A 27,004-nucleotide genomic window follows, 5' to 3' on the forward strand; every position below is an offset into this window, starting at 1 on the left:
ATACAGATTAAAATGAACCAAGGCAAGAGGATCATGAAGCAGGGTCCAGGCAAGTTTCCAGTTGTCCTCTTCCCATGGAGTCAAGAATGGTGTTACTTTGCCAGCAACAATGTGTGACTACATGCATGGTGTGCTGCCAACCAGGGACACTGATCTGAACCTCAGTGTCCAGGGGTTTTATTGGGGGTCGGTCATATAGACATGGCTGACCACCTGCCTAGATGACCTATCTCCACCTTGCCAGAGGGCAAACTGATATCATGTGGTCCAAGGCCCCTGCCATAAATTATATTATTCCTATCTGGTGTGGCCCCAGAACCCAGATAAACAAAATCTCATTAGGTAAGACATTTCAAGGCCTGAGAGATCACTTCCCAGGAGTCGGGGACAAAGGCCAGACCTGTCTTTCGGCTAGGTTCAGTTATTTTATTTTACTTTTTTTTTGGTCTTTTCTAAGGCTGCACCCACGGCATATGGAGGTTCCCAGGCTAGGGGTCTAATCGGAGCTGGAGCCGCCGGCCTATACCACAGCCGCAGCAACGTGGGATCCAAGCTGCACCTGTGACCTGCACCACAGCTTATGGCAACACTAGATCCTTAACCCACTGAGCAAGGCCAGGGATCGAACCCACAACCTCATGGTTCCTAGTCGGATTTGCTAACCACTGAGCCACAACAGGAACTCCTAGGTTCAGTTCTTTACCACATTGCACCTCCCTGAGCGCTTCCATACCTTGATCACATTTCATCCACAGCACAGCCCCATTTACAGAGCATCTGCTGAGGCTCTCACGCACCTGATACTAGGCACTCTGCTCTGAAGTAAGCAGTCCTCTTTCAGCTGTCCTGCATCCCTGTGTCTCCAGAGTGGCCTTCTTCCTAGGGTGGGCTGTGGCATTGCTGCTGGGCTGTGGGTACCAGGCAGGACTCCACATGCTGTGTATCTTCCACAGGTCGGGAAGGATGCCTATTTCCCTGTGAGATCCACATGTCCCTGCAATTTCACCCTGTACTATGAAGTGGCTGCGAGAGGCAACATCGTGCTCTCAGGCCAGCAGCCTGCCCACATCACCCAGCAGAGGAGCAAGCGGGCAGCCCCGGAGAAACCCATTCGCTTAATGCACCTTTCTGAGACAGGTGAGCTGGGCCACAGGCTGGATGTTCCTGTTCATCCTTCCGAAGCATTGAGACTGGGATGGGTGCCCCAGCAAGGAGGGGTAAGCAGGATTCTCCCAGGAGGGGAGGCTGCCTTAGGGCAGAGGGCACCTGTCCCAGGCAATACTGAGCTGGGGCCAGGAGGGAAGACAGTGACTATTAGCTGGAGGCAGCTCCTCTGGAGGCCTCTGTGGGCTGGGCCCCCCACAGACCCCTCCTGTGCCATATTGCCACCTGCCAGCTCCCCTCTGCCTTTTCCCAGATTGATTCCCCATCTAGGAGTCCTTCTTCTCCTCCTCCTTGACTCCATGTGCTCCTCACAAGACCTACTTCCTTCCCTAGATCTTCCCAGCCCCCTCCTCTTCATAGCCCTCTGTTTAAAGCAGGATCCCCTAACTGAGGACTATGGATTCTTGAGGGCAGGATATTCTTTGTGGTGGGGACCATCCTGTGCATTGTAGGGTGTTGAGCAACATCTCTGGTCTCCACTCACTAGATGCCAGTGTCAACCCACCCACCCACAGTATGTCAGCCTAAAATGTCTCCAGATAGCACCAATGTCTCTAGGGAGAAAAGTGACCCCTGGATGAGAATCACTAAGATAGATAGATTTACAGATAGACTCATCAATCGATGATGGTTGGATGGATGGATGGATGGGTAGATGGATGGATGGAGAGATGGATTAAAAGGTAGATTCCTAGATGAACTTGTCAATAGATAAATTGATGGATGGATGGAGAGATAAATAGATTAATAGACAATAAATTATAGATTCATAGAATCACTGGATGGATGGATAGAGTCATAGATAGAATCATCAATAGATAAATTAATGGATGGATGGATTGATAGATGATGGATAGGAAGGCAGGCCCACAGGAAGTCAGATAGGGTCTCTCTTATTCTAAGTCACTTTCTCATCCTCAGCACTCCTGATGATTGGGGCTGGTTGATTCTCTGTAGGGCTGTCCTGTGCATTGCAGGGTGTTGAGTAGCATCGTGTGTTCCCACTAAGTAAATACCGGTAACACCCCCAAGTTGTGACAATCAGAATTACCAAGTGTCCCCTGGGGAGCAGCATCACCCTGGTTGAGAACGACTGGCCTGCATGGTGCTTTGGACATTGTGCACCTCCATCTTCTTGGGCTTGTCTGCTCTTTGGGTGAGATAATAGAGGATGTGAGCATCCATGGAGGACTTGCTACACCCCATGAACCCCTAGGGCAGCTTGGGACATTGGTGGTCCCACTGTGCACTGAGCTTTCATGTCTCTTCTTACTTTTTTTCTTTCTGTTTGCCTCTTCTTTTCCTCCCCCCCCGATCTATCTTGTAGATAGATATTATCATCTACTATCTATCTACCTCAATGATTCTCATCCAGGGGTCACTTTTCTCCCACCCCTCCATCCCCCCTTCTTCTTTTTTGGCTGCCTCATGACATGTAGAATTCCTGGGCCAGGAATAAGATCCAAGCTGCAGTTGTGACCTATGCCACAGCTGCGGCAATGCTGGATCCTTTAACCCACCTTGCCAGGCTAGGGCTCGAACCTGAGTCCTGGTGTTGCAGAGATGTGGCTGATCCTGTTTCGCCACAATGGTTACTCTTACAGGTCTTGCCTCACTTTTTTTTTTTTTTTTTTTGCTTTTTAGGGCCGCACTTGCGGCATATGGACGTTCCCAGGGTAGGGTTAGGGGTTGAATCGGAGCTACAGCTGCCAGCCTACGCCACAGCCACAGCAATGCCAGACCTGAGCCATGTCTGCAACCTACACCACAGCTCACGGCAACACTGGATCCTTAACCCACTGAGCGAGGCCAGGGATCGAACCCACATCCTCATGGTTCCTAGTCGGGTTTGTTAACCGCTGAGCCACAAAGGGAACTCGTCTCTCCTCACTTTTGACTTGTCTTAGAGCCCCCACCAGCCCCAGCCATTGAGATCAATGTGTGCGTGACTTCTCTCCGGCTGGCTGTGACCCCCAGCATGGTCCCCCTCGGCCGCCTGCTGGTCTTCTACGTCAGGGAGAATGGAGAAGGGGTGGCTGACAGCCTCCAGTTTGCCGTTGAGACCTTCTTTGAAAACCAGGTAGAGCATCAGGAACCAAACTGGGGCAGGGGGGACTGACAAGTGCCATCAGGGTTGGGGACTCCAGGGTGTCAGGGCTGGGGCAGGCTGTGCACAGCTGTTGGACTCCATGTGGTGTGACGGGCTGGACGTGTAAGGGCTGCCCTACCCTCAAGCATAACTGGAACCTAAGTTGCATCGTTCCTGGAGATCTTCCAAAAGTCACCCAAATGGGGGTTGCATTCATCACACACAGGGGATAGCGGTCAGCTGTTCTCTGTCCCTGCTGGGCTCCAGACCCAACAGACACTGCTCATATCCCTCAAAGCGGGCTCAGCCTCCTGTACCCCCTCCCTGCTCTTTCTAGTACTGGCCGAAGCATGTCCTCTCCTGCTGCCCTCTCCCTTCTTCTCCCTTCCCCTCCCCTCCTGTCTTTTGCATAGAAAGTCCCAGTTGCACCAACCTAGTTCCTGTCACCCTGCCTCCTGCCTTTGTCCTCTCCTGAGCGGCAAGGCCAGGGTCCCGGCTGAGCTGGAGAGGACCGACTCTCCTTGGTGGGCAAAGAGGATGGGTGGAGGGTCTGGAGAGTTTGGCCAAGCTCCCAATTTCTCTGCTGTGTTGGGGTCCAGGTTTCACTGACATACTCAACAAACAAGACCCAGCCCGGGGAAGTCATCGACCTGCGAGTCAGGGCTGCAAGGGGCAGCTGCGTGTGTGTTGCTGCAGTTGACAGGAGCGTCTACTTGCTCAGGTCTGGATTTCGGCTGACTCCTGCCCAGGTGAGGGGTGGGGTGGGGGTGGGGACACCCTCTGGGTGCTGGGCTCCAGCATCTCCTTTGGGGAGGGGGTCTCTTCTTTCCAATAAGTGAAAAGCCCTGGGTAAATCCAGATTCTCTGTCCAGTGGGTTCATTCTCGGAGAACCCTATCCTTGTCGCTGCTTTGGTGCAGTTGAAAGATCTTGGAGTCAAATCCAGCATACTCTTGCAACGTGGCAGTGTCCAGATCCTATCTCTCTGGCTCCAGTCTGTCCATTTTTAAAATAGGTTAATGCCATCAATGTCCATCTCTTTTATTATTATTATTATTATTATTATTATTATTATTATTATTATTAGAGTATAGTTGATTTACAGTGTTGGGCCGATTTCTGCTGTAAAGCATAGTGACTCAGTCACACATATATATACATGTTTTGTTTCATACTATCTTCCATCATGAGACTGGGTAGAGTTCCCTGTGCTGTACAATAGGACCTCATTATCTTTATTCTAAACATAATAGTTTGCCCCTACCAACTCCAAACTCCTCATCCCATTTCCGCCTGCCTTGGCAACCACAAGTCTGTCCTCTATGTCTGTGAGTCTGTTTCTGTTCTGTAGGTAGGTTCATTTGTGCCACACTTTATTTACTTATTTATTTATTTTGCCTTTTGCCTTTTTAGGGCTGCACCTGCAGCATATGGAGGTTCCCAGGCTAGGGGTCGAAACGGAGGTGTAGCCACCGGCCTACGCCAGAGCCACAGCAACGCCATATCTGAGCCACATCTGTGACCTACACCACAGCTCACGGCAACGCCAGATCCTTAACCCACTGAACAAGGCCAGGGATCGAACCTTCATCCTCATGGATTCTAGGCAGATTCATTTCTGCTGCACCATGATGGGAACTCCTGTGCTACACTTCAGATTCCACATATAAATGAGATCATATAGTATCTGTCTTTCTCTTTCTGATTTACTTCACTTTGTATGAAAATATCTAGTTGCATCCACGTTGCTGCAAATGGCATTATTTTGTTCTTTTTAATGTCGGAGTAGTATTCCGTTGTGTGCATTACCACATCGTCTTAATTCGTGTATCTGTTGATGGACATTTAGGTTTCCTTCTCTTGAGATTGGTGCCAAGTGACCCATGTGAAAGGAGGTTGCGTCAGGTTGATACCGGTTTGGGTTGAAAAGAAGCCTTCAGTTGACTGGTCCCTGCTTCCCTTTGCCTGTAGGTTTTCCAGGAATTGGAAGATTATGATGTTTCTGATGCCTTTGGGGTGTCCAGGGAAGATGGACCCTTCTGGTGGGCTGGGCTGACAGCCCGACGACGCCGGCGCTCCTCCATCTTCCCGTGGCCCTGGAGCATCACCAAGGACTCTGGGTTTGCCTTTGCCGTAAGGAGAGGTGGTCTTGCACCCCACCGCCCTCTTCTGAGCTCCTCTTTGAAATCAGGGGTCTCGGGGTACAGAGATGGGTCGGGGGTGGGTGGGGTTTCCAAACTTTTAGTGCTGCAGAATCTTTTGTTGTTTTTTATTTTTATTTTTTTGTCTTTTTGTCTTTACAGGGCTGCACCTGCAGCATATGGAGGTTCCCAGGCTAGGGGTCCAGTCGGAGCTGTAGCTGCTGGCCTGCGCCACAGCCACAGCAATACCAGATCCGAGCTGCATTTGTGACCTACACCACAGCTCACAGCAATGCCGGATCCTTAGCCCACTGAGCGAGGCCAGGGATCAAACCTGCAACCGCATGGTTCCTAGTCGGAATCATTAACCACTGAGCCACAACGGGAACTTCCAGAATCTTTTTTTAAATTGAAGTATAGTTGATGTAGAGTTGTGTTAATTTCTGCTTTACAGCGAAGTGATTCAGTTATATTTTATTTATTTATTTATTTATTTTGCTTTGTTTTAGGACTGCACCTGCAGCATATGGAAGATCCCAGGCTAGGGGTCAAATTGGTGCTACAGCCACTGGGCCTACATCACAGCCGCAGCAATGTGGGCTCTGAGCCGCATCTGTGAGCTAAAATTGACCCATTTTAATGTGAACAATTCAGTGGCATTTAATACATCACAGTCTTATGCTAATCAGCATTTCTATCTAGTTCCAGAATATTTCTATCACCCCTGAAAGGAGACCCCATCCCCATTAGCAGTCACTTCTCACTTCTCCCCCTCTCCCCAGCCCCTGGAAACCACTGATCTGCTCTCTGTCTTTATGGATTTGTCTGTTTTGGACATTTCATATGAATGGAAACATACAAGATGTGGCCTTTTGTGTCTAGACTGCAAATGTCCTCTGCTTTTCCCTGGTTGGTCACTGGGTCCCATGACCGCCTTAACCAGTGTCATCGGACTTGGAGGACTGACTCCCCCAGGGCTACACATTAGCAAGGTTGTCCCTTGGTCATAGGGGCCGCCACATCCATTTTCCCACTGTGGGTCTTGGCATTATCTGTTTCCTAGGAAACAGGACTGGTGGTGATGACAGACCTGGTGAGCCTGAACCACCGGCAGGATGGTGGTTTGTACACTGATGAGGTTGTCCCCGCCTTCCAGCCCCACACAGGGAGCCTGATGGCAGCGGTGTCCTCCAGACAACCCCCCAGGTAATTGCTGCTGCCTCAAGCAGGGTTGTCTGAACTCAAACTATTGACATTTGGGGCTGGGTCATTTTCTGCGGTGGGGCTGTCCCGTATGTTGAGTGGCATCTCTGGTCTCTACCAGCCAGATGCCAGTAATATCTCTTCCCAAGTTGTGACAACCAAAATCTCTACAGACATTACCCAGTGTCCTCTTGGGGCCAGAGTCATCCTAGTCTAGGGGGCTGGGGCTCCCCCTGTTCTTGGCCCCACCCAAGTGCATGGAGCTGGGGGTGTGGAAGAGAGTGAATGGCATAACAGGGAAGAAGATCTGCCTGGAACAAAGGAATTAGGGCAGGGTGGGAAGCTGAGACTTGATCCTCTTACTCCCAGAGACTCTCCTTAGAAAATTCTATTCACCCTTTCTCCTTCCTTCCACCATTCCCTCCTTCCTTCTCTTTCTCTTCCCCTTCCCCTCTTATCTTTTGGAGTTAAACACCAAATAATTACTTTTCAGTCTTTCTTATTATTAATTCAAACATTTAAGCTTTTTATTTTTATTTATTATTTATTTATCTGTTTGTCTTTTTAGGGCTGTACCTGCGGCATATGGAGGTTCCCATGCTGGGGTCTAATCGGAGCTGTAGTCCCTGGCCTACACCAGAGCCACAGCAACACAGGATCCGAGCTGTGTCTGCAACCTACACCACAGCTCACGGAAACGCCGGATCCTTAACCCACTGAGTAAGGCCGGGGATCAAACTGGCAGCCTCATGGTTCCTAGTCTGATTCGTTAACCACTGAGTCAAGATAGGAACTCCAATCCTCCATGTCTTTGCTCATTTTTGTTTCTTTGTTTGCTAACTTATCAGTTACTGAGAGGAGTTCACATCCTTAGATTGGTGACTTTGTCCTTGATCTCATGGAAGCTTTTGTTTCACAGGCTTTTGATGTTTCCTCCCCTCTCCAGTCTCTCCGTTTGTCTCCTCTCTTCTGCTCCCACCTGTCTCTTTCCCACTTTCTTCATTCTCTGCATCTCCCACTAGCTTCTCAACTCCAGGTCTTGGCCAGCTGGCTTGGGAACGGGGAGGATGTTTTGAAGGCTTTGCCTTCTTATTATCTCTGGACTTAAGAGCATATAGGCTGGGAAAGGGGAGGCAGACCTGTACTCTCTCCTGCCAGCTCCTCCCATGAGAGGCACAGAACCAAGTGGGGCAGGGATGAGGTCAGTGTGGTCAGCAGCACCTCAGTATCTGTGTCTCTCCAGAGACCTTGAGGGTGGCACCCAGACTCCTTAGCCCTTGTTCTGAGCCAGAGGTGGCCCAGAGGACTTTCCACCTTGTTGGGCCTTTCCATGAAAGTCCTCTTCATCTTCCAAGCCCTCTCTGCCCAGACCATCTGTTGCCTAGGAAACAGGACTGGTGGTGATGACAGACCTGGTGAGCCTGAACCACTGGCAGGCTCTATAGAGGGAACCCCCCCAGTCCCCCCAGTCCCCTCTGCAATGGTTCTGGGTACATGGATCCCTTAGGTTCTTCTTTTTTCCCACCTTTTTTGGCTGCACTCATGGCATATGGAAGTTCCCTGGCCAGGGGTCAAATCTGAGCCACATCTGCGACCTGTGCCATAGCTGCAGCGCCAGATTCTTAACCCACTGCACCAGTTTGGAGATTGAACTGGGACTGCCACAGAGACAAGCTAGATCATTAACCTATTGTGCCACAGCAGGAACGCCCTCTCCGAGGTTCTTCTTGCCTGAGTCACACAATTGAGTGTGGCAGCCCCATAAGGGTCCTGATTTCCACACTCTAAAGCAGGGCATGGTATAGTATTTTGGATGCACACAGAGGTGTTTCTAAGATATGCTCACATGTAAGCAGCCTCTAAACCCCTGCAAAGGCAGTTGTAAATCCCAATGCAGAAAGAGAAATGCCTTAAAAAGCAAGTGTCCATGCCCTTTTGTAGTTGGATACTATATCCTTATTCTGAAGATAAGGTATTTTACTTAATGATATGCACGTGGTTAAATTTTTTCCAAACAGTGTGCAAAGGGATATAATGAAATGGATATATATGCCTCCCACCCCCAGAGCCTCCATTCCCTTTTTAGAGGCATGATGGTCAATAATTCCTTAGGTATCCTTCTAGAAATTTTCTGTGTACCTACAGGAATTATTTTTCCTTTTTGGCTACCCCACGACAAGTGTAGTTCCCGAGCCAGGGATCATATTTGAGCTGCAGTTGCAACCTACACTGCAGCTGCAACAATGTGGGATCCTATAACCCACTGCGCCAGGCTGAGGGTTGAAACTGTGTCCTGGCGCTGTGGAGACGCTGTCAATCCTGTTGTGCCACAGCGAGAAACCACAGGATTTTTCGAACAACCCAATGGAAGAATACTATAATACTGTTCTGTACTTTCCTTTTTTGAGTCAACAACTGTTAGAGGCTATTCCGTATCAGTACATACATGCTTACCCCATCCTTTTTCACTGACATGTAATATTCCACGGTGTGGTTGTATTATCATTTGATGAACCAGACACCCTATTGATGGAGGGTTTGGCTATTTGTTAATTCTCCCAGTGCTGTGATGAACCACACCATCATCCATCTTTGCATTTGTGTCTGTGGTTAATTCCAGGGTTCATTCCTAGGAGTGGTAATTGCAGGTCAAAAGGGATGTGAGCATTTTTAATTTTGAGAAGTTTTGCCACATTTCAAGATATTAATACTATCTTTTTAAAGACTAGGACAGTCCCTGAGGAAGGTGAGCTGTGAGGCTTCCAAGGATGAAAGCCCAGAGGAAGGGGAGTGCAGGGGAACTCAATGTGACGATACAGAAAAACATGGCAAACCCAGGGAGGGAAATTAGCAAAAGGGAGGACATGAGGTGGTCCCTGTGGCCCTCTTACCTTTGAAATTCAGGATATGAGGCACCCCTGTCATTTTAAGGAGGCTCTGCCAAACCTTTGATACCTCGCTTTTACTGGTTCTAATTAAGTAGAATGCTCACCCTGCCAGATGAAATAACACCTTATGTTCTAATCGATTAGAATGCTAACCTTCCCAGGTAAGAGAGTGAAAACCACTAGAATATTAACCTGTTGGTTAAAGGAATTAAAACATTGTATTCTAATCAAGTAGAATGTCAACCTGCCAGGTAACAGAATTAAGTTATGTCCAAGTAACTGTTTTTTTCTTCTGATGGTCACACCTACGACACATGGAAGTTCCCAGGCTAGGGATCAAATTGGAGCTGCAGCTGCCAGCCTACGCCACAGCCGCAGCAATGCTGGATCCAAGCTACATCTGCCACCTATGTCGCAGCTTGCAATAACGCTGGATCCCTAACCCAGTGAGCAAGGCCAGGGATCGAACCCACATCCTCATGGACACTGGGGTTCTCAACCCTCTGAGCTACAACAGGAAATCCCTATCCGTGAAACTTTAATCATTTCTTTCTTTTTTATTTTCATAGAACAGAGAAGAGGAAAAGGACCTTCTTCCCCGAAACATGGATTTGGCACTGTCTCAACATCAGGTACAGTAAGATTTCCTGACTTTGCTGCCTTTGTGGGCTGACTCAGAGGCCCCCGTGGAAATCTAGCTTGTTCCCTGCAGGTTTGCCCTGAGATCTGACACCAACATCTGAGTAAGACACTGGGCATCCTTTCCTAACGCATAAAACTCAAAGCTCTGAAGTCAGCCCCCAATCCCACTGCAGCTTCGGACATCTGCCCACGAAATATGAAATTCGAGGGCTTCGTGCGTCTTACAAGTCCCTCTGGGGGTAACATGATCTGCTCTGTTTACATAATGAGCTCATTAAAACGATTACAGTTCCCTGGAACATGACCGAGATCCTACTCCCCAGCCCCTCCTCGCTCCTCAGGGGACTCTGGCCCCACCCCCTGCACACAGGCTGCTTTTCTCAGCACATTTTCTTTCCATATTATTTTCTCTTTGAGTTCGCCTTGGAGCAGCAGTGCTGTGCCAAAGTCTTGCCAGATGCGGTTGGCTTTTTTCTTTCAATGCTTGGTGTCAGAACACCAATGGCATTAGTAGAAGGTGGCGGTGACCTGCCCTGGGAAACCAGTGAGGCATGAAAGTTCAGACCCCCAGGGCCAGTGGGTGGGCCAGCATGTGGACCTACTGCTGTGCTGGGGCCCCCTTCCTGAGATGTCACTGAACCAAGCACACAGCTGGGACTTCCTCAGGCTGCTTCCACTGAGGTGTGTGTCCCCATTATGGGAAGTCTTCCCTCCTGGTGAGAACAGATGCTAATGATTGCCTTTTGTTCTGAGAGTCCAGCTTTAAAATGGGCTGTCTGTCCATCATCAGCGATGTACGGAAAGTAGAAATGGATCTACTTTCTGGCTACTAGGTGAGGTTTTGGGTGCTGGGTAATGTTTTGTTTTGTTTTGTTTTCCTTTTTAAGGCTGCACCCATGGCATATGGAAGTTCCTGGGCTGGGGTCAAATTGGAGCTGCAGCTGCAGCCTGCGCCACAGCCACAGCAACACTGGATCTGAGCTGCCTGTGCGAACTATGCCACAGCTTGTGGCAACACTGGGGCCTTGACCCACTGAGCGAGGCCAGGGATTGAACCTTTGGGTTCTTATCAACCCGCTGAGCCACAAAGGGAACTCTGTGAGCGGCGTGTTTTGCTGCCAGGAATGGCATCTTGAACAAGGCAGACAAGGGTCCCCTCACTCACTGAATTTGTTATATGCCCCAAAAAGCTTCAGGCTTTGGTAGGGTCAGTGTTCTTTTTATTTTTATTTATTTATTTATTTTCGTCTTTTGTTCTTTTAGAGCTGCACCTGCGGCATATGGAGGTTCCCAGGTTAGGGGTCTAATCGGAGCTGTTGCTGCCGGCCTACACCACAGCCACAACAACATCAGATCCGAGCTGCGTCTGCGACCTACACCACAGCTCATGGCAACGCCGGATCCTTAACCCACTGAGCGAGGCCAGGGATCGAACCTACAACCTCATGGTTCCTAGTCGGATTCCTTTCCACTGCGCTGCTATGGGAATTCTCAGGGTCAGTGTTCTCATGGAGGGCTGGGCCTGGGGCTTGGGAGGAAGAGGAGGGACTCTTCGGGAAAGCTGGAGAGATGCGCAGGGCAGCTGGAGCTCAAGCTGAGTCCCACAGGATAGATCAACAGAATGGGGGAAGGATGTTTGTCCAGCAAGAGGGACCAGCAGAGGCAAGAGCTGGGAGGTGGGAGGGGCTGCTGGTTTGCACATGGTTGCGGAGAGGCCGTGAGGAGGATGCAGGGGGTGTGAAGGCTGCTTGGGGCTGTGTTGGGGGGTGTGGAGAGCCAGGGAGCGTTGCTGGGAGGCATTTGGGATTTGAGATAGTCTCTGTCCCTCTGTTGGCCAGAGCAAGGAGGAGGCAGAGGGGGCAGGTCTGAGGCCAGGGGTGGAGGCTGTTGCTTGGCCTAGGCAAGGATTGGTCAGCTCTTTTTTTTTCTCCTAAGTTTTATTTTTATTTTTGCTTTTTATGGCCACACCTGTGGCATATGGAGGTTCCCAGGCTAGGGGTCCAGTTGGAGCTACAGCTGCCGGCCCATGCCACAGCCACTGCAATGTCAGATCTGACCCGTGTCAGCCACTGCAATGCCAGATCCTTAACCCACTGAGGGAGGCCAGGGCTCGAACCTGCAACCTCATGGTTCCTACTCAGATTCATTTCTGCTGCACCATGACGGGAACTCCCTTCCTAATTTTTAAAATTGTGGTAAAATACACACAACATTTATCATCTTATTCAGTTTTAGGTGTACAGTTCTGTGATATTAAGTGCATTCATACTGTTGTGCTGCCATCATACCATCACGGCTCTCCATTTCCAGAAGTCTTTTCATCTTGCAAAACTGAAACTATGTCCCCATGAAATACTAATCCCCAATCCTCCTTCCCCTAAGCTCCTGGCAGCCACTCTTCTACTTTCTGTCTCTATGAATCTTACTGCTCTAGGGACCTCATGTTAGTGGATTCATACAGTATTTGTCCTTTTGTGACTGGCTTATGTCATTCAGCATGATGTTCCCAAGGTTCATCCATGTCGTGGTGGGTGTCAGAATTTCTTTTCTCTTTAAGGCGGAGTAACATTCCATTGTATGGATGGACCACGCTTTGTGTGTCCATTCGTCCTTTCCTGGACACTTAGTTTGCGTCCACCTTTTGGTTATTTATGAATACTCTTTTTATGAATGTGGGTGTATAAGTATCTCTTTGAGACTCTGCTTTCAGTTCTTTTGGATGTATACTCAGAAGTGGAATTGCTGGATCATATGGTTATTCTATGTTTAATTTTTGAAGAAATCGCCATGTTTTCCACAGTGGCTGCATCATTTTATATTCCTACCAACAATACACAAGGTTTCTTCTTTAATTGTTAATGGAATTTACCAGTGAAGCCATCAGGTCCAGAGCTTCCCCTTTTTGGAAGATTTTTGATTACCGATCAATCTCTGGAGTACCCGTTGTGGCTCAGCAGAAACGAATCCGACTGGGAACCATGAGGTTGCACGTTCGATCCCTGGCCTTACTCATTGGGTTGAGCTGTGAGCTTTGGTGTAGGTTGTAGGTCGCAGACTTGGCTTGGATCTCGAGTTGCTGTGGCTGTGGTGTAGGGTGGTGACTACAGCTCCGATTCTACTCCTAGCCTGGGAACCTCCATATGCTGCAAATGCAGCCCTAAATAAATAAATAAATAAAAAGCTGATTCAGTCTCCTTACTAGTTATAGATTTATCCAGACTTTGTATTTCTTTGTGATTTAGTCGTGGTAGGTTTCATGTTTCTAGGAATTTATCCATTCATCTAGATTATCCAAGTAGTTGCTGTACAAGAGTTCACAGTAGTCTCTTATAATCTTTTTCATTTCTGTAGACTCTGCAGTAATGTCCCCACTTTCATTCTGAATTTAGTAATTTAGGTCTTTTCTCTTTTACTCTTAGTGCATCTAGCTAAAGGTTTGACAATATTATTGATTTCATTGATTTTCTCTATTATTTTTCTATTCTGTATTCCATTTATCTCTGCTATAATCTTTATTATTTCTTTCCTTCTGCATCTTTATTACTGGATCACTTTCATTTTTCTTTTTCACCTGCTTTAAGTTGTAAAAAGGTAGATTGTTTATTTGAGATCTTTCTTATTTTGTAATATAAGCATTTATAGCTATAAATTTCCCTCCTGGCACTGCTTTTGCTGCATCCCGTGAGTTTTGGTGTGTTGTGCCTTTTTTTAATTCCTCAGCTGCACCTGCAGCACATGAGATTTCCAGGGCCAGGGATCTAATCAGAGCGACCTATGCTGCTGCTGTGGCAATGCCAGATCCATTAACTACTGTGCTGGGCCAGGAATTGAACCGGCACCTCTGCAGAGACATCTGGATCATTAACCCACTGCACCACAGCCGGAACCCCTTGTTTTCATTCATCTCTAAGTACTTTTTAATTCCTTTCTTGATCTTTTCTTTGATCCAACACATTAAGACTGTGTTGCTTAATTTCTACAAATTTGTAAAATTTCCAGCTTTCTTTCTCTTTGTTGATTTCTAACTTTATCCCATTTGTGGTCAGTGAAGATATGTTGCTGTCTCTCTTTTTGAATCTATTGAGACTTAATTTGTAGCTTAACATATGGTCTGTCCTGGAAAATACCTGATATGGGCCTGAGAACATGTGTTCCATTGTCGTTGAATAGTGTTCTGTTTATATCTCCCCCTGTTCTATTCCCCACAGAATGGCCCATGTGTCAGATGGATCAGCCAAGATATAGGGGTCCTCTCACTTGGAGGGAGTCCTGAACAAAAGGCTCCAGCAGTTTTATGGACCTTGGGGGTGGGGGTTGGGGAAAGAGCCAGGAGTGGGAAGGTACTGGGTGCTGAGCCAGAGTAGGGAGGGATGTCTTCAGTGTTTTCTCCTGAAAATAAGGAGGCCCTGGCAGAGGTGTCTGAAGATGACCCCTGCCCAAATCCCTTATGATAAAGACATATGAGTGGAGGCTTAGGGCTGGGAATGCAAATAGGCAAGGATCATGGCCAGCCAGGGGGGCCCTGAGTCCTTGATTGAAGCTCCCCTCAGAGACTGCAGTGCCCTCCCACCCCAACTCCAGGAGGCCTGCAGGGTGAAGACGTTTTGTTGAATTTTTTGAATTAAAGTATAGATGATTTACAATGTCGTGCCAATTTCTGCTGTATAGCAAAGTGACCCAGTCATACATACATACACACACACACACACACACACACACACACATATATATATATATATATATACACACACACATACATACACATTCCCTTTCTTATATTATCTTCCATCTTGGTCTATCCCAAGAGACTGGATATAGTTTCCTGTGCTGTACAGTAGGACCTCATTGCTTATCCATTCTAAATGTAATAGTTTGTATCTACTAACCCCAAACTCCCCATCTATCCTGCTGCCTCCTCCCTCTCCCCTGGCAACAACATGCCTGTTCTCTATGTCTGTGAGTCTGTTTCTGTTTTGTAGGTAGGTTCATTTGTGCCACATTTTAGAGTCCACATATAAGTGATATCATGTGGTATTTGTCTTTCTCTTTCCGACTTACTTCACTCAGTATGAGAATCTCTGGCTGCATCCATATTGCTGCAATTGGCATTATTATTATTATTAGGGGTCGAATCTTAGCTGCGGCTGCCAGCCTACACCACAGCCACAGCAATGCCAGATCCTTTAACCCATTGAGAAAGGCCAGAGATCGAACCTGCATTGTCATGGATACTAGTTGAGTTCTTAACCCTCTGAGCCTAATGGAAACTCCTCTATTTTGTTCTTTTTTATGGCTGAGTAGTATTCCCGCTTGTATATGGACCACATCTTCTTAATCCATCCAGCTATCAGTGGACATTTAGGTTGTTTCTGTCTTGGTTATTGCAAATAGTGCTGCTATGAACATAGGGGTGCATGTATCTTTTTGAATTATAGTTTTGTCCAGATATATGCCCAAGAGTCGGATTGCTAGATCGTATGGTGGTTCTATATTCAGTTTTCTGAGAACCTCATACAATAGTTGGTGCAGTAGTGGTTGCACCAACTTACATAGGGTGAAGCCTTTGTAATGGCCTGGGCTCAGACCTGAAAAAATCACACATACATTTGTAACAGAGAGCAAGGCTCTGCAAGGGTGTATGAAATAAGGATGCCAGGCTGGGAAGTGTGAATGTCCCCCTGGGGGGTTGGGTAAGTGGGTGGCACCCAGTGCACAGTGACATTCACGCTTCCCAGCCTGGCATCCTTGTCTCATACACTGTTGCAGAGCCTGGCTCTCTGGTTGGCTGTGATCATATGAAGCTGGGGAACGTTCTGCAAAATGGAAAGAGGCTGAGCTTGAGTTGTTGTTGGGGGAAGGGGTGGCACCTGTGATGTTCATAAAGGTGAGGAAAGATGCTCCAGGTCCTGTGGGGCCATGTTCCACTGCCCAGCGAGGTCCACCTGGGTAGTAAGGTTTCTCCTGGGAAGTGGATGGAGAGGCCAGATGGGTGAGGAATAGCCGGGTACCCTGTCAGGTCAAGGGCAATCTGAGCTTTGCTTCTTGGGCTTCTCCCACTATGTGCTAAGACAGATCTCAAAAGAACATTCTGGAAATGCCAAAGAAACCCCAGAGGTTGTCCCCCAGGACCATCCTCGAGTGATCAGTTCTGCCCTTGGTGGAGGTGGGCGTGGGGGGTAGGGAGATCTTGCATGTTCCTTGAGCAACACTCTCCAATAGAAAAAGAACATCAACCATCATATATGTAATTTCAGAGAAAGAGGAGTTCATTCAAATCATATTTTTAAAAAATTTATTTTATGAAAGTATAGTTGATTTACAGTGTTATGTTAGTTTAAGGTAGGCAACAAAGTGATTCAGTCATACATATGTATACATATTCTTTTTCATATGCTCTTCCTATCATGGTTTATCACAGGCTATTGCATATAGTTCCCTGTGCTGTATGGTAGGCCCTTGTTGTTTATCCATTCTGTGTATAATAGTTTGCATCTGCTAATCCCAAACTCCTAATCCATCCCTCCTTCACTCCCTCTCCCTCTTGGCCACCACAAGTTGAATCATATTTAAAAAATTTTTTTAATTTTAATTTTTAAATTAAAGCGTAGTTGATTTACAGTGTTGTGCCAATTTCTGCTGTACAGTAAAGTGACCCAATCATGCATATATATGCATTCACTTTCTTTCTTTCTTTTTTTTTCTTGATTTTTAGGGCTGCACCCGTGGCCTATGGAGGTTCCCAGGCTATGGGTCGAATTGGAGCTACACCACAGCCACAGCAACACAGGATTCAAGCTGCATCTGCAACCTATACCACAGCTCACGGCAATGCCAGATCCTTAACCCAGTGAGCGAGGCCAGGGATCAAACCCGCAACCTCATGGTTACGAGTCGGATTGGTTTCTGCTTCGCCACAATGGGAACTCCACATTCAGTTTCTTTTTTTGTTTGTTTGTTTTTGGTTTTTTTTTGGTTTTGTTTTGTTTTGTTTTTTTGTTTGGTTTGTTGTTGTTGTTGTTGTTGTTGTTGTTGTTGCTATTTCTTGGGCCACTCCCGCGGCATATGGAGGTTCCCAGGCTAGGGGTTGAATCGGAGCTGTAGCCACCGGCCTACGCCAGAGCCACAGCAACGCGGGATCCGAGCCGCATCTGCAACCTACACCACAGCTCACGGCAACGCTGGATCGTTAACCCACTGAGCAAGGGCAGGGACCGAACCCGCAACCTCATGGTTCCTAGTCGGATTCGTTAACCACTGCACCACGATGGGAACTCCAGTTTCTAATACACATTTCTATTTAACCTAACATATATCCAAAATATTGTCTCAATACATAATCAATATAGAAATTATGGATGTGATATTTTACTGATTAATTTATTTATGGTACTGTATTAGTTGTGGCTGCCATGACAATCATAAACTGAGGAGCTTAAAACAATAGAAGTTTATTCTCTCACAGTTCTGGAGACCAGAAATCTGAGACCAGGGTGTCAGCAGGGCCACACTCCTCTGAAGACTTTAGAGGAGGAGGCTTCCTGGCCTCTTCCTGCTTCTGGGGGCTGCAGGCGTTCCTTGGCTTGTGATCATATCACTCCAGCCTCTGCCTCCATCTTTGTCTAGCCTTCCTCTCTCTGTGTTTGAATTTCTCTCTTCTTCTTTTTTTTTGTCTTTTTGGTTTTTTTTAGGGCCACACCCATGGCATATGGAGGTTCCCAGGCTATGGGTCGAATTGGAGCTACAGCTGCCGGCCTACACCACAGCCACAGCAATGCAGGATCCGAGCCGCATTTGAGACCTACACCACAGCTCAGGGCAATGCTGGATCCTTAACCCATGAGCGAGGCCAGGGATGGAACCCACAACCTCATGGTTCCCAGTTGGATTTATTTCTGCTGCACCACGATGGGAACTCCTGAATTTTCCTCTTCTTCTAAAGACATATGTCATCGGATTAGGGCCCGCCCTGCTCCAGTATGACTTCATCTTAACTAGTAACATCTGCAAAGACCCTATTTCCAAAACTTATGGTTACCAAAGGGGAAGGGCGGAGGATGGGAGGGTGAGGGATGGACTAGGGGTTTGGGATTGTCATATGCATACTGAGGTATATGGAATGATTGGCCAATGGGGACCTGCTGTATAGGACAGGGAACTCTATCCAATATTCCATCAGAGTCAATGTGGGAAAAGAATCTGAAAGAGAATGGATACGTGTACTTGTATAATTGAGTCACTTTGTTGTACAGAAGAAATGATCACAACAAGGTAAATCAACAATGAAACTTTAAAAATTGAAAAATAGGGAGTTCCTGTTGTGGCTCAGTGGGTTAAGAATCCCACTGGTATCCATGAGGATGCAGGCTTGATCCCTGGCCTCCTTAGTGGGTTAAAGATCCAGCATTGCTGCGGTGGTGTAGGTCGCAGATGTGGCTTGGATCTGGTGTGGCTGTGGCTGGCGGCTGCAGCTCTGATTCCACCCCTAGCCTGGGAACTTCCATATGCTGTGGGTGTAGCCCTGAAAAGAATAAATAAAATAAAATGAAAAATGAAAAATGAAAAAAAATTTAAAAAGACCTTATTTCTCAATAAGGTCACATTCACAGGTTACCAGGGGTGAGGACTTGGACATGTCTTTCTGGTGACACAAGCAGGCTGTTAAGTGACAGACCTCTTGATTCTGTGTCTTTCTCCCCTACACTGAGCAGAGCCCACTGCCAAACACTGCCAAAGTTTGCATCTCTGAACCCATTTTTTGGGTGGTCCTGTGATCACAGCTGTCCCAAGAGACATTTATATTTCTGATTATGTCGCATCATAATGCTGATTTCCAAGCTGTTGAGGGGGCACCTCCCTGGGGCCCAAGGCCACGTGGCTGGAGTCCTCCTTCCCACCTGGCCGCTGTGCTGGCCCTGGAGAAGGGACCATGGGTTGTCCATCTTTCCACAGTGACGCGTCAGGTGAGGAGACACTCAGCGTGCAGGTCCCCGACTCCATCACCAGCTGGGTGGGTGAGGCGGTGGGTCTGTCCGCCGAGAGGGGCCTGGGTATCGCCGAACCCACTCTGCTGAAGACCTTCAAGCCCTTCTTCGTAGACTTCACGCTGCCCTCCCACGTGGTCCGCGGGGAGCAGGCCAAGATCCCGCTCAGCATCTACAACTACATGGACACCTGTGCTGAGGTACCAAACCCGCCCTCCATAGACAGCCTTTCCTATTCCTGAGGATGATGCAGTGCTGCTCCTTCCAAATTCCTCTTCACCCCAATCATTGAAAAAATGTCTAAACCATTCTTAGCTCCCTGGTCTTAATAAGAAACAAGTGATGGATCAGAGGTGGGTTGCATTGTGCTGATTCCAGCACAGAAGCAGGGAACCCTGGTGGCCCATGGAGCCAAATCCCAGTTTTTACTTAAAAATTGGCTGATCTTGACTATATTATTCCACCTATTGGTGTATCAGTTTCCATAGATGTCAGGCAAGTAGTCTTATGGGTGATTAAAGGGTTAAATGGGTTAGCCCACATAGATGCTAAGGACAGTGACTGTGGAAGTGCCACAGACCTTGTTGATGCTGCCCTCGGGGTCCCAGAGCCTGCAGGGTGCCTGCAGTAGGGTGGGTGGGGGGCAGAGGTGGGACGGCTACTGTATCAGTTTCTTGTGGCTGCAGTATCAAAGTAGCACAACGTGGTCAACTTTAAACAATGAAAATGTCTTGTCTCACTGTTCTGGAAGCTTGAGTTTAAGGTCAAGGTGTAGGCAGGGTTGACTTCTTCTGGCCACTCTGGGGGACAGTCTATCCCAGACCTCTGCCCTGGCTTCTGGCAGCTGCCCACAATTCTTGGCATTCTTTTGGCTTGTGGCTGCCTCATTCTAGTCTGTGCCTTGGTCTTCCCATGGCCTTCTTCTCTCTGTGTGTTTTTACATTGTCTTCCTTCTGTGAACAGACGTCTCTGTGTCCATATTTCCTCTTAGAAGGACCCCTGTCTAATCAGACGAGGGTCTACTCTCGTGACCTCATTTGAACTTGATGGCATCTGCAGAAAGCATATTTCCCAGTGAGGTTACAATTATAGATCCTGGGGTTAGAATTTCAAATGGCTTCCTGGGGGACACAATTTTACCCATAACAGCTATCCTCAGGGAGGTGGGCTTGGGGATGTCAGACCCTGATGATGAGGAGGGAAGGCAGGCAAGATGGAGGGAGCTGTGAGGACCAAGATCTGGTGGGGGCGTGGTGGGAAAGGGGTGTTTGTGGGCCTGTGCATCAGAGGCTGGGGGAGCTCAGGGGCACATGTCCTCCTCTCTTCCTTGGTTATAATCCTTTTGCACCATCTCAGCCTGGATGTCAGCTGATGGGTGGGAGAAAGAGAAGGTAGATGGGCTCCCAGAGTGAGGGGCACCCCTTAAGGGTTGGGGTTATGAGCCCAGGCTAGTGATGGAAGAATGAGTGGGGGGATGGGAGAGGGGGGGTCCTGCTGGGAGCCAGCCTGATCTCTGCAGGTGATCACAAGTGACAGAGGCAAGAGGCAGCTTGACCTGTCCTAGGAACTGCTCATGACACAATCTGGCTGGGCTGGAAAGCAGGAGAGAAGAGGAGACTTGTTTCTTAGTCTGAGTGACAGCCCGGGCGGCAGGAACCAGGACAGTGGCCACAGGGTGGCCTGGAGGGGGCCAAGGAGGACATATGAAAGAATCAGAGTCATCAGCCAGGAGCAGTGCCCCAAATCTCAGCACCTTTATCATCCATCTTTTTTATGTAGTTAATGCCAGTTTGAAAAAGCCAGAATAAGACTCCCAGAGTGGCCCCCGAGGAGTCTCTCCTGAATCTGCAGGCAGGACCCCCAGGTGCTCATTTCAGCTTTGAGCATGTGCAAGTGGCTGCCTTGACAGGTGGGAGAAAAGAATCCCTGCCTTGCAGCAGGTGTGTCCAGGGAAGGCCACTTGCCAATTTCAGGACACCCCCTCCATGTGCCCATCTCAAGGTTCCAGAACAACAAGTCCATCCAGATCCCTCAGCCTGGACAGCTGGTTCCACCCAGGACCTGGAAAATGAATCTCATTTGACACTTGAGTTTCTTCTTTCCTCCCTGGAAGAACTTTCTGGAAGAAGGCTCTCAAGAGGGATGGGGGAGGCCCCAAAGCACCCTGCACCAGCCACCGGCTGGGTCTGCCTGCCTGTGGGCAGGATTCAGACACTCTGTCACACTTGCTGCTGTAGACCTTCTTTGTACACACCCGTGCGCGTGCGTATGTGTGTGTGGGGGGTATGTGTGACTTAGGTGCTTTGACCCTCTGAGGCCTGGGGATCACGCACGCGTCTTTGTTCAGATCTATTTCTTGAGCTCCCAGCAGGGCACCTGAACCCATTAGGTGCTGCCACTATGCTGGTTGGACAAATGGATGTGGAACAAAGGGCCTATTGTAGGCTGGGGGGTATAAACACACATGTGCACATACAACATGCACACGGAGACACGAGTAGACTGCTGTGCTTACACATGTGTGCAGAGACATTCACCTTCACCTGTGTGCATTACACATTGGAAACATGCCGTAACTCCACACATAAGTGTGCACACGGAGACACATGGATGCATAGCACACCCATGTATGCATGCATGAGTGCACGCAGAGCCGTGTTGTGAAGCAGTGGATCTCAGTGGTTGGAGAGAGGGTCAGAGGAAGTGCTCTGTGGGGCCTACAGGTGGAGTGGTTCCCTTTTATCCCATGCTCAGGGATGGATGGGGCTGGAGAGACAGCCCTTGAATTGCCCTTAGTCCCAAGGGAGAGCTGGACCAGTGAGGGTGTTGGAGGTGCTGAGGGAAGGAGCAGTTCCCAGCAGGAAAGAGGTGAGCAGTTCATTCTGATCAGAAATGGAAAGGGGGAGCTTCCACTGTGGGCCAACGGGATGGGCAGCATCTCTGGAGTGCTGGAATACAGGTTCAGTCCCCGGCCCAGCGCTGTGGGTTAAGGATCTGGTGTTGCTGCAGCTGTGGCTTAGGTTGCAACTACGGCTTGGATCTGATCCCTGGCCTGGGAATTCCATATGCCACAGGATGGCCAAAAAAAAAAAAAAAAAGAAATGGAAAGGGGGCCTCCCAAGGAAAGCATGATTTTGGACGAGGCTGCCAGGGTGGGCAGGTTGCAGTGGGCAGTGCGGTGTGCTGGGAGGGTGCACTGATTCCAGACATCATGGACCCTTGCCACTCTCTCCAGGTGTATGTGAAGTTCTCAGTTCCCAAGGGCATCCGATTTGTTGGCCATCCTGGCAAACGCCATCTGACCAAGAAGACATGTGTGGCCCCTGGGGAGACCGAGCCCACCTGGGTGGTTCTGTCCTTCAGCGATCTGGGTCTCAGCAACATCACAGGTGAGGCCCATGTGCTTCTTTGGGCATCTTCCCTCTCCTGGCTGCCAGGGAGTCCAGGTGCTAAATCCAGGCACAGGCGAAGGGTTAGTGGGGCAGACAATGAGGTTGAGGGACAAGATAGCTGCTGGAGAACCAGGCCAGAGGGAGTGATCAGGAGGTAGGGGCCTCATTTGGGGGAAGCCAGGCTCTTAAGATGCCAAAGCAGGGACTTCCTGTCATGGCTCAGTGGTTAACGAATCCGAATAGGAACCATGAGGTTTCCGGTTCAATCCCTGCCCTTGCTCAGTGGGTTAAGGATCCGGCGTTGCCATGAGCTGTGGTGTAGGTTGCAGACTCGGCTCGGATCCCGCGTTGCTGTGGCTCTGGCGTAGGCTGGCGGCTATAGCTCCAATTTGACCCCTAGCCTGGGAACCTCCATATGCTGCGGGAGCGGCCCAAGAAATGGCAAAAAGACAAAAAAAAAAAAAAATGATGTCAAAGCAACGTAGCATGCACACACAAACATTCTTGCATACATGTGCATTCATATACAGGCACATATATGCGCCAGGTACCATGCACACATGCATACATATGCATGCAAACATCTGTACCATGCACACAGTGCACACTTGCATACATGTACATACACAATACTTGAACACATATGCACACATGCATATATACATATGCACGCACATGCACCAGGTACCATGTACACAGTGCACACATGCGTGCATTTACATGCAAACACACACCATGCACACAGTGCATACATGCATGCACACTCATGCAAACATATGTACCACTCACACAGTGCACGCATGCATACATAACATGCACAAATATGTACCATGCACACATGTGCGCACATGCATGCATACCCATGCACATATGTGCATATGTCATACAAGCACCTATGCATGCATGCACACCTGGGCCAAGGGTGGGGGCAGAACAGCATCAGCTGGGGAGGGACATGTTCTGAGAGCTAGCACCAAATACTCTAATTCCACAGCCAAAGCCCTGGCTTACAGAGAAACGAGCTGCTGTCGGGATGGGAAGTCCATCAGACCCCTGGAGGAGAATTACGCTGACAGAAGGGTCCCCATCGGGAGGGATCACATCAGGCGCAGTGTGATGGTTGAGGTAAGCCTATGTCCTCACGTGAGGCACTTGGCCAGGACCTGATTCCCTTAATGGTGAGGTGGGGGCTGGGTGTTTGGTCCCTGCCCCAGCCAGGGCTAGGGAGGCCCCCCTAGGTCTTTCTCATTGGAGCACTGTGGCATCCATCCCCTCTCCAAGGAGCAGAGGAGGCTTTGGTGGAGTGGCTTGGGACTCATGAGGGCTTTGGGGAAGTGTCCTTCTGGCTCTGGGGTGACTACCTTGGAGGGTGGCATACCTCTGTCTCCTGGCTGCCCGTTTGTTATAGGCAGTTGTAGGAACTAACTGGGCATTTGGAGAGTTGTTCTTGGATTGCCCGTGCCAGAAGGACACAGAGCCTCCAGCTGGGGCACCCAAACCACCACCCCCAGCCCCACCCCCAAGCTGTGACTCTGGGATCTGCATGATATGCATAGGGCTCAGTAAGTGACTTATTATTCCAACCTTGCTCCATGAGATGAGGGTGCTTGCACTCCCCCCAACAGCCTGGGGAAGGTCAGAGAGTGCACGCAACACCTCACAGAGCTAGGCTTGTAGCAGCAAAGATGCCCCATCTATCTGGTGTTGCTCAGAGCTCTCAGGTGAGAGCTCTTAGTGCTGCACAGAGAGCACGCGGCAGCCCTGACAAAGCTCTTCACAGCAGCCCTGAGTGTCTGCCCCTCCCCAGCGGCCCAGCTGCAAACAGCTGCCCTGCCTCCCGGCTGCAGAGCAGAGCGCAAATGGTTTCCATCAGCGCCTGGAGTCACACACACACTGGGTGGAACTCCCAGAGGTGGATGGGTCATTGCTGCAGCTTTGTTGACATGACGTGATGGAGTCCTCTGGGACAAGTGTGTCATCGGATGAAGCATGCGATCTCCATAAGCCAGCAGGACGGGATGGCCTCAACAGGAAATGCAGAGACCCTTGGTGATCCTTGGTGCAGCGTGAGCATGATCCCTGGGCCACAGCGTGCCCTCCAACCTGGGGGCCTGGAGCTCTCACCTCCTTCCTCTTCAGGAGGAATTTCTAAATGCACGGAGAAGGATTCTCCTATCCCCAGGCCTTTCCGCCCCTTCATGCTGTTCAGCAGTGTCTGCAGCATCCAGTGGTCCCGCTTCATACAGACGCTCTGGGAGACAAGGAGGGATGACTTAAGCATCAGAGGACTTGAAATATAAATGGAAAAAAAAAAAGAAAAAATGGATTTACAAAAATGGATTTACAAAATAGGAAGCACCAGGTGTGTAGTTTGATAAAGCAGCCAAACCCTTCTCCCACCTCAGCCTGCTGCAATGCTCTGGGCACATGGTTTGCTCCCTCCATTGGTTATTCCATGGACCCTCCCGAGATATCACATACCACCTGCTGGACAGGAGGCTGAAAACAGTGGAAAGGCCATTCCTGAGAGGCATGCGTTGGAGAAGCAGGTGATGGCTGAGCTGTCGCGAGTGCTGTATCAAGTGGAGGAGGGGCCAACACCATCTCGCCTGGCTCCCTAGTCGGCCCAGGGGAAGGTGACCTTTTGCACTTATGCTGGAGGGCTCAGAGCCTTGGATCACCCCATTGTGTCTCAGCCAAGGTCACAGAAGCCAGAAAGAGGCAGACATAATTCAGACCCATGAGGAGAGCCTGGTGGGCATCACAGGAGTGAGAAGAGGTTTTCCTTCTTGGTCAAGGGTGGGCTCCGGAGTAAGAGCCCTAGGTTCAAACAGGAACTGCTGGATGGTTTAAGTGTGCGTGGAAGGCCTCTTCCTGGCCCAAGTGATAAAGAAACGTGAGCTCTTGTCATCTAGGCTTTTATCATGGTCAACTAGGGGATCCTGCACATAAGCCAGAGATGCCCCTTCCATTTTAGGAAGTGTCCATCAGCTGATGAGTGGATAGATGTGATACAAAGGAATACAGTTCCCCAATGCTGTGGAATATTACTTAGCTATTAAAAGGAGTGGAGCCTTGATGCATGTTATGGTGTAGATGCACCTTGAAAACATTCTGCTGAGTGAAAGAAGCCAGACACAAAAGGCCCCATTGTTGTATGATCCCATTTATATGAAGTGTACAGAATAGATAAATCCATAGGACAGACAGGAATGAAGCCCTGATGTGAGATTGCAGAAAAGTCCTGCCAGAGGTAATAGTAGTGACATCACACAGGGGACTGTGTTTTAGAATCTGGGCAGGAGTTGGCTTGAGCCCAGAGGTGGAGATTGGAACCTGGGATCAGCCAAAAGCTCAGACAGCCTAGAGAAGAGAGACTGGCACCAGGGTCCCCTCTGAGTTGAGCCAGAAGAGGAGATAGGACTGAGTGGCCATGAGCTATGGGGGGGGGGGGCATGGCGTGTGTTCCAGAGACCCTGGATGGTCAGCCAGAGCCAAGGGACTTGGATCCTATCTCTGAGGATTCACCTGTTCTGAACATTTCGTATAAATGGAATCATACAGTATGTGGCCTTTTGCATCTGGCTCTTTTCACTCAGCATGAGGTTTTTAAGGTCCATTTATTTATTTTTTTAAATTTTGGGGGGAGTTCTCTTGTGGTGCAACAGGATCATCAGCGTCTCTGCATTACTGGGATGCAGGTTCGGTCCCTGGCCCGGCTAAGGATCCCGTGGTGCCACAGCTGTGGCATAGGTCACATAACTCACAGCTGCAGCTCTGATCTGATCTCTGGCCCCAGGAACTTCCATATGCCATGGAGTGGCCAAAAAAGAAAAAAAATTTTTTTTTTTGTGGCTGCACCTGCTGCATGCAGAAATTCCTGGGCCAGTGATTGAACTCACGCCACAGCAGTGTCCCAAGCCACAGCAGTAGCAATGTGGGGTCCTTAACCCACTGAGCCACTAGGGAACTCCAAGGACCACATTTTGTTTATCCCTTCATCCACTGATAGACATCTAGGTTATGAATCATTTTTATGATCATATAGCTATCAAGAGCCATTATGGGTTTACGAAGGCCAGACCCTATCCAGTGACTCAACACTTTTTCCGGCAAGGACCTGAGCAGGTAGATTGGTGAGGGGGTTGCTGAGGCCCAAGCAAAACCTTGGGGCTCACCCTGGAGCCTGTGGCTAAGCAAATAGCATGTGGGCTCCATGTCAGGCCTGCTGGGTGTAAGGTGACAATCCAGCTGGTAGACAGCTCAGTGTCATCCAAAAGGATGTGCTTGGCCTCTCAGCACCAACTAAAGCTTTGCCAATGAGGTGCTCAGTGGTGGTGTCAGATTGTGACTTGTGTAGGTGAAGTGGGACCCTCATGCTGGCCCCCCAGGCGGGGCCCTGAGTTGAGAGCAGGAAGTGGATGTGATCTGGACAGGTGCTTCCTGGACTCTCCCGTGCAGACCTGGGATGGATGAACCCATTTTGCAGCATCAACAGAGGACCG

The 27,004-nt window shown here is 49.0% G+C and overlaps 1 protein-coding gene across 15 annotated transcripts in view; it reads left to right on the forward strand.

Annotated features, from left to right (window-relative positions):
• The window catches only part of CPAMD8 (C3 and PZP like alpha-2-macroglobulin domain containing 8), a 106,010-nt gene that overhangs the window by 40,384 nt on the left and 38,622 nt on the right, over positions 1–27,004 (forward strand). For all 15 annotated transcript variants that reach the window (XR_014837433.1, XR_014837432.1, XR_014837431.1 and 12 more), the window contains 9 exons: positions 954–1,137; positions 3,072–3,244; positions 3,853–4,002; positions 5,224–5,385; positions 6,457–6,599; positions 10,054–10,116; positions 19,076–19,307; positions 22,343–22,496; positions 23,494–23,624. Coding sequence is in view for 11 of the 15 variants with exons in the window: in XM_085012458.1 (XP_084868584.1) it covers positions 954–1,137; positions 3,072–3,244; positions 3,853–4,002; positions 5,224–5,385; positions 6,457–6,599; positions 10,054–10,116; positions 19,076–19,307; positions 22,343–22,496; positions 23,494–23,624 (1,392 nt within the window). In the remaining 4 variants the exon portion in view is untranslated. The remainder of the gene's footprint in view (positions 1–953; positions 1,138–3,071; positions 3,245–3,852; positions 4,003–5,223; positions 5,386–6,456; positions 6,600–10,053; positions 10,117–19,075; positions 19,308–22,342; positions 22,497–23,493; positions 23,625–27,004) is intronic.

Source organism: Sus scrofa, chromosome 2 (assembly GCF_054392235.1).
Source record: "Sus scrofa isolate SSC_HxYL_T2T_F1_AM1 chromosome 2, Sscrofa_HxYL_maternal_Yorkshire_Landrace_v2.0, whole genome shotgun sequence".
Taxonomy (NCBI): Eukaryota; Metazoa; Chordata; class Mammalia; order Artiodactyla; family Suidae; genus Sus; species Sus scrofa.